The sequence below is a fragment of the Plecotus auritus genome, assembly GCF_963455305.1.
Source record: "Plecotus auritus genome assembly, chromosome: 1".
Lineage (NCBI taxonomy): Eukaryota > Metazoa > Chordata > Mammalia > Chiroptera > Vespertilionidae > Plecotus > Plecotus auritus.
Window position 1 is genome coordinate 223,164,783 of NC_137770.1, and position 14,166 is coordinate 223,178,948.

At 36.7% G+C, this 14,166-nt stretch overlaps 1 protein-coding gene across 3 annotated transcripts in view; it reads left to right on the forward strand.

Moving 5' to 3' along the window:
* PDS5A (PDS5 cohesin associated factor A) overlaps window positions 1–14,166 on the forward strand; it is a 105,303-nt gene that overhangs the window by 75,465 nt on the left and 15,672 nt on the right. The window contains exons 20-26 of one of the 3 annotated variants that reach the window (XM_080645656.1): window positions 1,676–1,799; window positions 2,669–2,827; window positions 6,111–6,179; window positions 7,655–7,791; window positions 12,271–12,394; window positions 12,543–12,747; window positions 13,222–13,336. In XM_080645656.1, coding sequence (XP_080501782.1) covers window positions 1,676–1,799; window positions 2,669–2,827; window positions 6,111–6,179; window positions 7,655–7,791; window positions 12,271–12,394; window positions 12,543–12,747; window positions 13,222–13,336 — 933 coding nt within the window. Of the gene's footprint in view, window positions 1–1,675; window positions 1,800–2,668; window positions 2,828–6,110; window positions 6,180–7,654; window positions 7,792–12,270; window positions 12,395–12,542; window positions 12,748–13,221; window positions 13,337–14,166 lie in introns of those variants that run through there. The other 2 variants (XR_013959248.1, XM_080645657.1) reach the window with 2 other exon arrangements.

Here is a 14,166-nt window from a genome sequence, read left to right on the forward strand (position 1 = left end):
TGAAAGAATTACCACAGTCAGTCCCTTCCCTCAAGGAGTTTATAGTCTAGAAATAATACTCTTTATATTTGTACATTATGGAAAAAGACATGGAAGAAAATAGAGCAAGGGCCAAATATCAGCTGTAGGATAAAATTTTTCATGTGTTTCTGAAAGTAGGAAAATCTATATATATTTCTTAAGGTAAAGGATTTCTTCATGAAGGAATTCTATCCCAAAGGAAGCAGTGGAAAAATCAGGTGTGGGTGGAAGAATTAACTTTGGACACAAGAAATAAAACCTTTTTTTTTCTAAAAGACTAATGGGGAAGGAAGGAGAGAATCACTGAGAAGCACAACACTATAGACCTCAGTAACAACCCTGATGCATCATAGAATTGTAGCACACCAGGAAAGCAACGAGAAAGGTTAAAGTTGACTTATGTATCATCATTTTATGAGGCTAAGAAGAATTAATAATGCATTTAACAGCAATTGGAACAACACATCTTCCTTTGTTACTTGTATTATTTACAGGAATTGTTACTCTGGTAAATTATTTTGTGAAGGAAAAGACTTAAGCAGTACTCTATCAAAGAGGCTCTTTGGGCATAGAAATCCCTCTTCCAAACTTGCATGGAGAGAAAAATATGGCATATTCAGATCAAATCAGACCTATAGTGACCAGCATATGTTCCCATTTTGTTGATGAGGTGCATGACATTGAGTCTAGCCTCCCATTACTATAAGAGGACCCTTTGTCACCACTGCATTTAATACCACTGACTTATAATCTATAAAATAGGATAATTGCATTACATTTAACTATGACAAGTATCTTTCCTTCAATTTTTATTTTTCCTTATAGATTTTCTAATTAGAAAAATACTTTATTCTAATTAGAACATTGTATTGTAAATGTTCATTGTAAAAAGCTAAAACTTTAAAAAATATAAAGAACAAGTCACTATTAATATTTTTTATGAAACGTTTTGTCTACTTGATGTGTATGTCTATTTTTTATAGGTTGATACAAACATGCTTCTTTCTTCATTCCACTTGTTTCCCATATCATCAACATTTAATACTTTAAGACTAATATGTATTTCCACATTGTCCTATAAAAAGATTTCTTAATTTTGATCTTCATTGTCAATATGGAGGTTAAATATAGGGATTTTTGGAGCAGAAATGCTTATCTTCAAATCCCAACTCTACCATTTCCTAACTCTGTTACCTTAAGAAGCTTAAATAATATTTTTGTGCACTGGTTTTTTTCACCTGTTTATTGACTGTAATAATTAATCCTCTTTGAGTGATTTGAGGATTAATCCATGTAAAAATACTTAGAATCATAATTGGCATCAAGTACTCAATCATTGTTAGATATTTCTATTACTCTTCTACCAATATATATATGTCTATGTCCTTGCATACTTTTCTTTCACTGATGTGATAATTTCAGCTTTTTGATAAAACTTGGTCTTTTGCTACTTGTATTCCTTGAATCATACTTGGGAACTGAGAAGGAACTTTAGATCTTTCTATAAATCTGGTAGTTTTTAAGACAGACTTTTCTATTAGGATACATCCAAATAGTTATGGAAGAGAACATAGGAGGTAACCAAAAGAACTACTTGTAGCTTATGGGCTTTTGTTTTGTTTTGTTTTTTTAACTATGATATTATTTTTTACAGGACTTTAATTCCTATTTTACATCAGAAAGCAAAGAGAGGTACTCCACACCAAGCAAAACAGGCTGTTCACTGTATACATGCCATATTCACAAATAAAGAAGTCCAGCTTGCACAGATTTTTGAGGTATATATAATATGTAGGGTGTCTTTATGTTGATTTTTATTTTTATGGTCTGTGAAGGTAGGTTTTTTGCTTGTTGTGGGTTTTTTTGGTGTTTTTGTTTGTTTGTTTGTTTGTTTGTTTGTTTTTTAGGTGTGTTTTTTTATCCCACCCTAGTATATAAATTCCATGGGAACAGGGACTCTCTCTGTTTATTCAGCAATATATTGCCAGCCTTTAGGTCAGATTATATATTTAAATACTACATATGGAAGGGTGTTTGTATGTTTGTGTTAGACATTTTATTTAATTGGGTCAGTGATCCATTTAATCCTCAAAAACTATTAGTTAGATAACTTTGAACCACCAAGTTAAAAGTACCTGACACCCCTACCTGAAAATTAGTCCTGTTGACCTTTCCTTATGTATGATTCTTGGCCTGATTCCGTTACTAGAAAGGTATTCCTATTACCATAAAATTGGATATAATATGAACAGAACCCGGTGATGTCTGGTTTTTTTATGATTCAAGGTCATTTAAAATGTTTCCACAGGATAAAAAATCCACTAACATAACAAAACTATTCTTGTACATGGCTCAAAAATAATGCTGATTTGATGATACAGAAATGTTCTTGTTTTCACTCCTACCTTTAATTGGGCTTTATTTTTTTCTATTATCTATTTTCTGCATTCTTCAGACTTGTTAAATTTTAGTAGGTGAAATAAGAGTCAAGTGTCTGATATGGCTGAAATTACTTTTGATCATATCATTAGAACAGTTTTGTTTGAGCATGATAAATTCAGGAGGACTTGGGGACATTTACTCTTTCCGTAGAATGTCTAGCTGTTTACAAAACAAACTGGTAATTTTGACTGTTTTATTTTTATAGCCACTCAGTAGGAGTCTGAATGCTGATGTACCAGAACAACTTATAACTCCATTAGTTTCATTGGGCCACATTTCTATGTTAGCACCAGATCAATTTGCTTCCCCAATGAAATCTGTAGTAGCAAATTTTATTGTGAAAGACCTGCTAATGAATGACAGGGTAAGTTTCTCATTTAATTAAATTTAGAATCATGAGATTAAGACTATTACCTATCTACATCTTTATCACAGAGTAAACATTTCTGCTTCTTTAGATACAATTCTTTTTAAATTATTGTATGCTTTCCCTCATTTATTTACTTAATTTTCAAATGACATTCTGACTTCTGTTTAGCTATTACTAGATATTAACATTTAAGAAAGAAAAAATGAGCCCTAGCTGGTTTGGCTCAGCAGATAGAGCATCAGCCTGAGGACTGAAGGGTCCCAGGTTCGATTCCAGTCAAGGGCACATGCCCGTGTTGTAGACCCCACCCCCAGGAGGCAGCTGATCAATGTTTCTCTCTCATCATTGATGTTTCTGTCTCTCTCTTCCTCTCTGAAATCAATAAAAAATACTATTTTTTTTTAAAGAAAGAAAAAATGAGAACATGAGGTGGATAAATTATGACATAAAAAATATAAGTCAAAGGACAATTTATTTGAGTGCCAGAATTTTGTTTTATTAAACATTGTTAAAAAGTGGAATTGAATTTGACTAGCATTTTGAAATATAATTACATTGCACTTTGGCCCTAGATTTATGTATTCTATTTTAGTTAATGAATTGTGTGTGTGAGTATGTGTGCTCGCGCACGCACATGCTAATTTATTAGCTCTCAGTTGGAGTCCAAACACACTTCTGATTAAGAATCTCTACTTTAGTGGGGCGGGGCGGGGGGGGGGGTCATTCAGGGAAAAAGGAGACATATGTAAAACTTTAGACAATAAATAAATAATTTTTTAAAAAATCTCTACTTTATTAAATGTACCTAAATTAAAAAGTTATTTAATTGATTTTAGAGCTAGAGGAAGAGGGGGAGAGAGAAACATCGATTTGTTGCTCTACTTATTTATACACTTATTGGTTGCTTTTTGTATGTACCCTGACCAGGATCAAACCCACAATCTTGGCATATGAGGACAAACCAGCCTTACCTGCTGGATCATTGTGGGTGCCTTTCCGTTCAGTGCTGACTTCCACATGGTCCAGTGGTCTTCAGGTCCTCAGTTTCTGAGCTTAGGTAGAAAGATACTTGGCAGTGGCTCGCTCCTCTTTTCCCTCCCCCACTGGGATGTAATAGACAAGGATGGAAGAGCATGGCCAAAGCCTCATTCCTATTCCACATTCTTGTGCTGTTTTTGAACTGTTGCTAGATGTGGCTGGCAACAAATATGAAATTTAAGGCACCTCTTGGATGATGACTTAATTGTTGATGGATCCTAATTTAAAATGGCTCTTTTTTGTGTGATAAAATAAACTTTGCCATTTTTACCATTAAGTGTACAGTTTGCCTATGCTATATTCACCCACATTCTTACTCTTTTTGTTGGATGTTTTTGTTTTGATTCATTTTTAAAAACAAAAAAGTTTAATCACATATATATATATATATCCTGTATACTAGTACATGGGAGATACTCAGGAAAGCTAAGTAACTCATCCAAAATGGCCCAAACTACCAGCTAAAATATGCACCCACATTGTTGTGTAAGAATCACTACTATCTACTTCCAGAACTTATCATCTCAGACGGAAACTGTATTCACTAACCAATGACTTCCCATTGCCTCCAACCCCTGGTAAACTCTGTTCTACTTGCTGGCTCTATGAATTTGCCTTTTCTACATACCTCTTATCATACAGTATTTGTTCTTTTGTATCTGGCTTATTTCACTGAGTATAATGCTTTCAGGGTTGTGTTATACTGTAGTATGTATCAGAACTTCATTTTATGCTAGAATAATAATCCATTGTGTGTGTAGCCTACATATTGTTTATTCATCTGTTGATAGACACTTGGATTTTTTTTCTACCTTTTGATTATTATGAATAATGCTGATATGAACATTTGAGTCCCTGTTTTCAGATCTTTGGGGCATATACCTAGGAGTGGAATTCCTGAGTCATATAGTCATTCTATGTGAAACCTTTTTTTTTTTAAAAAAAAATATATATATATATTGCCGGAACCGGTTTGGCTCAGTGGATAGAGCGTCGGCCTGCGGACTGAAGGGTCCCGGGTTCGATTCCGGCCAAGGGCACGTGCCTTGGTTGCGGGCATATCCCCAGTAGGGGGTGTGCAGGAGGCAGCTGATAGATGTTTCTCTCTCATCGATGTTTCTGGCTCTCTATCCCTCTCCCTTCCTCTCTGTAGAATATCAATAAAAATATATTTAAAAATATATATATATATATATATATATATATTATTAATTTTTTACAGAGAGGAAGAGAGAGGAGAGGGATAGAGAGCCAGAAACATCGATGAGAGAGAAACATCTATCAGCTGCCTCCTGCACACCTCCCACTGGGGATGTGCCCGCAACCAAGGCACGTGCCCTTGGCCGGAATCGAACCCAGGACCCTTCAGTCCGCAGGCCGACGCTCTATCCACTGAGCCAAACTGGTTTCGGCTATGTGAAACCTTTTGAGAGATCACCAAACTGTTTCCCACAGTAGCTTTGTATTCCCACCAGCAATGCACAAGGCTTCCAATTCCAATACATCTTTGCAACACTATTCTTTTCTGGGTGTTTTTTTTATAATAGCCATACAAGAAGCATTATCTTGTGGTTTTGATTTATGTTTCCCTAATGACTAATGATGTTGGGGATTTTCTTTTATGTGCTTTTTGGCCATTTAAATATTTTCTTTGGATTTTCAAAGTCCTTTGCCCACCTTTAATTGAGCTGTTTGTCCTCATTGTTGAGGTGTAAGAATTCTTTATATAACCTGAATATTAAACCTTTGTCAGATATTTGCTAAATCCAAGATCATAAAGATTTCCCCTTATCTTCTTGAGAGTTTTATAGTTTTCTAGCTCTTAAATTAGATCTTGGATCCATTTCAAGTTCATATTTTATATGATATGTGGTAACAGTTCATCTTTATTCTTTTGCCTGTGGATATCTAGTGCCATTTGTTGAAGAGACTCTTCTTTCCTTAATAATTGATCTTAGTACCCTTAAAAAAATTAGTTAAACATATATATTTGAGGGTTTTCTGGTTTCTCCATTTCATTGGTCTAAATGCCTATACTTACATCAGTACCAATCACATTATCTTGATTACTATAGATCTCTAGTAAGCTTCAAAATCAGGAAGTTTGAATTCTTCAACTTTGTTCTTCTAAGCTATTCTTGATGACTTTCCTATAGCACTGCATTGTTCAGCATGAAAAATTTGATGAGCAAAACTATAAAATTTTTTCTAAAAATTAAATTTATTCAATTGACTATAGTCAACAGGTGAGAAGAATGGAAAATTGTGGTCTCCAGATGAAGAGGTTTCCCCAGAAGTACTAGCAAAGGTAAATTTGTGTAGGTCTTGATAACTTTTATGTTGAAATAATAAACATTCATAGATAACCTTTTTTTAACCTAATAGTTAAGAATCAGTTTCAAATGAGTTGCTTTATTTTTAAATCAAAAGTTGTGTGTTTCTCAAAGAAACCATAATTTTCACTGAGTTATTTATATATAGACTAGAGGCCCAGTGCACAAAATTCATGCATGGAGGGGAGGATCCCCTCAGCCCAGCCTGCACCCTCTCACAATCCTGGACCGCTGGCTCCTAACCGCTCACCTGCCTGTCTGCCCAATCACCCCTAACCGCCTCTGCCTGATGGCCCCCAACTCTCCCCCCCTCCCCCCCGCCAGCCTGGTCGCCCCATGCAGCCTGCTGCTCAGTCGTTTGCTCGTCCCTCACTAACCCCCCTGCCAGCCTGGTCGGTTGTCTTTCGGTTGCGATAGTCACTTAGGCTTTTATATAGATAGATAATATATCTGCATCTTACGTAGACTTCCTGCCAGCTAAAACATTTTCAGTGAGGCTGTTTTTACTCAAGTGACTGTTTGCAGAATGTTGATGCTCAAAATCTAGATCTCAGATCTAGCCTCACCACCACTATCTACCTACCTATAAGCATATTAATATTAACTTGGCAAAAACAGATGGCTATCATCGAATTGGTAACTTTCAGTAGATATAAATTGTACCTCATAAAGCTAATTTTTAAAGTGGTAGTGTTGGGATTTAAAACAAGACTTCTCCATTATCACTTTCCTTGATAATCTGATTCACCTTGTGTAACTTCAGAGTCATTATGTATTCCATCAGTTCCTTTTTCCAGGTTGTCAATAAATATATTAAATAACACCTCGATCCTTTAGCTAGTGCTTTCACGTATGTTGGTAGCAATCTTTTGAGTATAAGCTTCCAAGTAATTATGACCACAAATGAAATCTCCTAGTTGTTTGTTGGTTTTTTTTACCCAGAATGTTAACTGAGATTGAATTAGACTTGATGGTTTCATCAAAATAGTTTTTCAGTACTACAAAGAATATTAGTGTATCTAAATAGTAATAGTTATTTTTAATCACTATAATTGGCATAGTTTAAATAGTCATTTTGAACAATATATTTTCACATACTTTGAAAACACTGGGCAAGTGTTAGGGTGTGAAAGGCCTGAGTTCAGGAGCCACACCTTGGGCAAGTTATCTGTCATAATAATGTCTCAGTTGTCTTACTGTGGAGATAATATTTCCCTCATAGAGTGGCTTGGAGATTAAATAAGTTAATACATTTACAGCCCTAGGAAAAGTGCCTGGTGGCAGATTAAATGGAATAAATATTAGTCCTTATTGTTATTATTCTGCAGACTTCTTTAATAAAACATGTCTGCTGGCAATTAAGTAAGCTCACTTATCTAACTTAAATTAATTTTCCGTTTAATTGGAATTTTAGGTTGCTTTCTTTTTTTAGCATGTTAATATTTTATAGGTACAGGCAATTAAACTTCTGGTAAGGTGGCTGTTGGGTATGAAAAACAACCAGTCTAAATCTGCCAATTCAACTCTTCGGTTATTATCAGCGATGTTGGTTAGTGAGGGTGACCTGACAGAGCAGAAGAGGATCAGGTGAGATTTTTCTTCGTTTTTAATTTTTTTTTTTTAGCTCAAAATGTTGATAGAGCTTACATAGGAATTATTTACCTAATTAATATTGAATGTTGTAATTGCGCCATGTACTTTGGAATCAATTTTCATGTACTCACTTGGGTTTTACATCTCAATAGTGATGTTATATTTTTCTTCACTCCTAAAGACTAAACTCTTCCCAGTAAATTTTTAATCATTATCACTGTAGAAATGTTACAGTTATCATCAGCATTTGTTTCAACTAATCGATTATCTGTTGAATACTACTCTTTGCAAAACACTATGAAAAACATTGCAGCTCTAGCCGGTTTGGCTCAGTGGATAGAGCGTTGGCCTGTGGACTGAAGGGTCCCAGGTTCGATTCCGGTCAAGGGCACATGCCCAGGTTGCAGGCTCGATCCCCAGTAGGGGCGTGCAGGAGCCAGCCGATCAGTGATTCTCTCATCATTGATGTTTCTATCTCTCTCGCCCCTCTCCCTTCCTCTCTGAAATCAATAAAAATATTTAAAAAAAAAGAAAAAAGAAAAAAAGAAAAACATTGCAGCAAAAACAGGTAAGATTCAGTTCTTTCCTTCAAGGAACTTACTTTGTATAGTATAGTGATTTAAAAAGTGGAGTGACTTGGTAAAACAAGGAATAAAAATTTCAGTGTAGGTTCCAAAAAAAGAAGAGTTGCAGCCTTCTAGTGGATTGCAGAAGACTACAAGGTCCCCCAAATGCAAAATAAGTTTTCATTTCTACACATTCTTGCTCTTCAAATCTGTGAAATTATCATCTCTACTTTCTGTTCTTTCTAAGATGAAAATAAAACCCAAAGTTTTTATGATACTAGCTTATTTCAAATTCTTGATGTACTAGATTTCGAAAGCAGTAACAGAAATAACTAAAGAATCCTACTTGTGATGCATCCTACTTTAAAACCGGTGTTAGAGGACAGATTTTATTACTCATTTATGCATACAGTATTTATTGAGCACTCTCATATCAGGTACTGCTATGCTTTTTAAACATACAAAAATCTCTCCCTCCAAGGAATATGCATTCTGGTGGAAGAGATAGGAAATGAGCAATTACAGTAGTGATGCTGAATGTTTTGATAAACTGAAGAAAACCATCAAAAATTATTTTTATCATAGAACAAGCCAAGGGCAGCTTTGTATGAACACATTGAAGATTAGAGCCGAGTTAGGAATAATGAGAAGTTTCAAATTTAGGGAAACTATGTACAGTGCATGGCAAAGGCTTAATAAAAGGAGCTTTTACAAATCAATGATAAATAGGCAGGATCCCCAGAAGACTACGTACCAGTTTACCTTTAAAAATGTTTAACATGCCCTAGCCGATTTGGCTTAGTGCAGTGGTCTGCAAACTCATTAGTCAACAGAGCAGCAAACCGCGTGGCTCACGAGCCACAGTTTGCCAACCACTGGCTTAGTGGATAGAGCATCAGCCTGTGGACTGGAGGGTTCCAGGTTTGATTCCGGTCAAGGGCATGTGCCTGGGTTGCGGGCTTGATCCCCAATAGGGGGGTGTGCAGAAGGCAACAGATCAGTGATTCTCTCTCATCATTGATGTTTCTATCTCTCCCTCTCCCTTCCTCTCTGAAATCAATAAAAATATGTCTTTTAAAAAATGTTTAAGCCCTAACCGGTTTGGCTCAGTGGATAGAGCGTCGGCCTGCGGACTGAAGGGTCCCAGGTTCGATTCCGGTCAGGGGCATGTACCTTGGTTGCGGGCACATCCCCAGTAGGGGGTGTGCAGGAGGCAGCTGATCGATGTTTCTAACTCTCTATCCCTCTCCCTTCCTCTCTGTAAAAATCAATAAAATATATTTTAAAAAATAAATAAATAAATAATAAAAAATGTTTAACATCACTACAATTTAAACTTAAGTGATACATCTTGCCTATTAGATCAGCAAAAGTATATATTTTATATATTTTAATGATTTCAGAGGGGGAGAGAGATATAGAAACATCAATATGAGAATCATTGATCAGCTGCCTCCTGCATGCTCCCTGCTGGGGATCAAGCCTGCAACCCTGGCTGTGCCCTGACCCAAATCGAACTGTGACCTATAGGTCAACGCTCAACCACTGAGCCATGCCAGCTGGGCAAAAATATATAATATATATTTTTTAAAGGAGTAGTTCCATGGGATCAGGGAAATGAATTCCCTCATTATTCCAGTAAATATATATTGGCACAGTCTTGTCAGGACAGTTTGGCATTTTTTATCTAGATCCTTAAAAATGTTATCCTTTGACTTTATTTTTATGCTCATGAAATAATAAAAGAATCATGCTCTTTCCAGCATTTTTTGTTATCACAAAAAAATAGGGGAGTGGTTAATTATGGAACACATATATCATGCAATATAGGTAGATTATAACTTGATATTACATACCTGTGGTATAACTTGGGCTGTAGAATCAGAAACTTAATACAATTATATAATCTGTTTACTAACTGTGAACTTACATCACTTTTCTAAGCCTCAATTTCCTCATCTTATGGAATGAAAATTAAATGAGATCAAGCCTGTAAATTGTTTCTCTTGCTGCCTCAGAAGCCATTTAAGGGTCCCTCATTGTTACCAGTGCTCACTTTGTTTTGTTTTAAATATATTTTTATTGATTTCAGCAAGGGAGGGAGAGGGAGAGAGAGAGATAGAAATACCAATGATCAGAGAGAATCATTGATCGGCTGCCTCCTGCATGCCCCCTACTGGGGATCAAGGCTGCAAACCGAGCATGTTCCCTTGACCAGAATCGAACCCGGGACCTTCTGGTCCGCAGGCCAATGCTCTTATCCACTGAGCCAAACGAGCTAGGGTGCCAGTGCTCACTTTGACAGTCCTGTTACCCAAGAGTGCCATGCTTTCTCCTCTTGTATGCTAAACCAGCGGTCGCCAACTGGTGGTCTGTGAGGTCCAGAAGGTTGGCGACTGCTATTCTAAATAATAGTCCCTTATGGATTCTGACCAGATTTTCACATTTCCTACAGTCTTCAAAGCCATGCTATGTTTCGCATGGAAGTTGAAGTGAGAAGATCGTCCTTTCATCCCATTCAGTGTCACTTTTTACTATTTAGGATCGGGAGTAGGGAACCTTTTTTCTGCCAAGGGCCATTTAGATATTTATAGCATCATTCACAAGCAATACAAAATTATCAATTTAAAAATCAGCCTGCTATATTTGGTCAAACATTTCATGGACTCACACCTAATACCTTGGCAGGGCCAGACCAAACGATTTTGCAGGCCTTATACAGCCTGCAGGCCAGTCGTTCCCCAACCCTGATTTAGGTGATAACAGTCCACTGGGTGAGCCTGCATGGACCTCCCAGTTTCCCTTTTAAAACTGATTAATGGTGCAAAAGAAAGTCTCCTCAGAGATTGGTACTTGAGATAGACTGGTTCTCATCTCTATAGCCTTTCCTTTAAATTTTGTTGTTAATCCTCACCCGAGGATATTTTTCCCAGTGATTTTTTTTTTCCCCAGAGAGGGAGAGAGAAAGAGAAACATCAATGATGAGAGAGGATCATTTTGATCAGCTGCCTCCTGCATGCCCCCTACTGGGGATCGAGTCTGCAACCCAGGCATGTGCCCTTGACCGGAATCAAACCTGGGACCCTTCAGTCCGCAGGCTCGGCGCTCTATCCACTGAGCCAAACCGTCTAGGGCCCAGTGATTTTTAGAGAAAGTGGAAAGGAGCAAAGGAAAGAGAGAGAAACATCGATGTGAGAGCGAAACATCGATCAGTTGCCTCTCACATGCACCTGACGGGCCAGGGATCAAACCTGCAAACCAGGTACGTGCCCTTGACTGGGAATCAAAACCTCAACCCTTCGGTGCTTGGGCCAGTCAATGTTCTAACCTCTGGGCCATGCCAGCCACGGAGGTATCCTTTCCTTTTAGATATTTGATACCTCCCCTTTTCTGGTACAAATCATTTCCTAATTTCTAGCCCTTCATTTCATCAGACAATAGGCCTAAGCTAGAATTCTATTAAATGTGTGATACAAGCATGTGCATTTAAAAATTGTTGGAAATATATTTTAAATAATAGGTGATTTTAATTTGGTGGTTTTTTAAATCAGATTTTCTACAATGAACGTGTATTCCTCTTAAAATGAGAAATATAGTTCCTAATGTTCTTCCAAGAGCTGCAGTTAGTGTGTTTGTGATCGTAAGCAGAGTTTATTGGCTGTGGTGGAGGATCTAAGCTAGACCATAACTAAAAATGAAGGCATATAAATTTATTATCAGATAGTCACAATGATTCGAGCCTTTTTACCTGTATTGAATTCAAGGACTCAAAGTAGCTTTCCCATATTTGTACATTGTCATTTTAAGCATAAATTGTGCTGAATATCTTAATACTCAAAAAAGGGATCAAAGTATTTTTATGAATGATAATCGTTATAGGAAATGTTTATTTCTTTTTTGTTTATAGTAAATCTGATATGTCTCGCTTGCGATTAGCTGCTGGTAGTGCCATAATGAAGCTTGCTCAGGAACCTTGTTACCATGAAATTATAACCCCAGAACAGTTTCAGCTCTGTGCACTCGTTATTAATGTAAGTAACCATCTTATTTTTGTCAGTTACTTAGCCTTCAAAGTTAAATACATAGAAAGTATTCTATGGGTATAGATCCATTGTAGTATGGGTATGTGCACAAAAGAGATGGTATTTTTAAAGTATTTTTGGTTTTGTGCTGCTGTAGGATGAGTGCTACCAAGTAAGGCAGATATTTGCTCAGAAACTGCATAAGGCCCTTGTGAAGTTACTTCTTCCATTGGAGTATATGGCAATCTTTGCCTTATGTGCCAAAGATCCTGTGAAAGAGAGAAGAGCACATGCACGACAGTGTTTGCTAAAAAATATCAGTATACGCAGGGAGTACATTAAACAGAACCCTATGGCTACTGGTGAGTCACTTTGAAAGTTTCTGGTGTGCAAGTATATCCTGTCAGTATGTCATTGGGGGAGTATTTTATGTATTTCTCATTGTAATTTATAATAACACTGCCATTTTTATAGAATGCTCTCTTTGCAATTATGATGTACCTAAAATCTAAAGTTCTGGTTTCTGAGTCCTCTATAGTGCATGATACTGTTGGAGGAAACTGCATTTTTCTTATGGGGTCAGCAGTACGGCTCAATTAGATCACTTTGCTCAAATGTTAGTGAGTAAAGAATTATTCTAGCTTTGCCAGGGACCCTCTATATCATCTAATTTATTCTTTGGTTTTATAGCATTTAAAATAGAAATAAAAATATTTTAATATTGGGTTTGATGTTGCCTGTAAATTAGAATAACTGAGGGGGAAAATGGAAACTGAAGAAGAGGGATTTTAGAAAAGCTACCTTTACTGTTGTTAATAATAATGTTTTCACTTTAGAGAAATTATTATCACTGTTGCCTGAATATGTAGTTCCATACATGATTCACCTGCTAGCCCATGATCCAGATTTTACAAGATCACAAGATGTTGATCAGCTCCGTGATATTAAAGAGTAAGTATGTTGATTTTCACGAATTCTTAAAATTATTTTTACTTTTAAAAAAATGCTTAATTTTTTCTCTTACTATTCCCATTAGAATAAAAACCCTTTTATGTTTTGTTATTTTTGCTGTTTATATTAATACATGCTTCAGTTACTTAGATTGACAACTTAGAAAGCCATATAGTAAAAATTTCTCTCCTTTAAACAATCTTTACTTTCAACCTCAAAAGATAATGCCTAAAAATATGCGTGAACATACAAAATATTCTGTGGCAAGACTGGGGTAATACAAAATTAGATTTGTTACGCCAGGCACATATTTGTCTCTAGAGGAAAGACAGGCAAGTCACGATTACAAAGTACTGGTTCCGAGAGTATTCTTTATGTGAACTGGAATTTGGTGTGTGATGCAGGGTGAATAAGTGAGAGATGGCCTAGGATTGTCTACAAATGGCCTCAGAGAAACTTTAAAGCGATACTTACTTTCTTTTCCATTGCTGGCTTTATACTCTTTGTTTTTTTAATCCTCACCTGTGGATATGTTTATTGGTTTTAGAGAGGGGAAGGGAGAGGGAGAGAAACATCAATGTGAGAGAGATATATCTGTCGGTTGCCTCTCATATGCATCCTGACCGAGGATGGAAGCCGAAACCTAGGTGTGTCCCCTGACTGGGAATCGAACCCGAGACCTTTCAGACTACAGGACAACACTCTAACCATCTGAGCCACACCAGTCAGGGCTAGAAGGAGTCTCCCCCCTTCCACCCCCCCAGAGAGGAAGGGAGAGGGAGAGAAATAGAAACTTCAGTGATGAGAGAGAACCATTCATTGATTGGCTG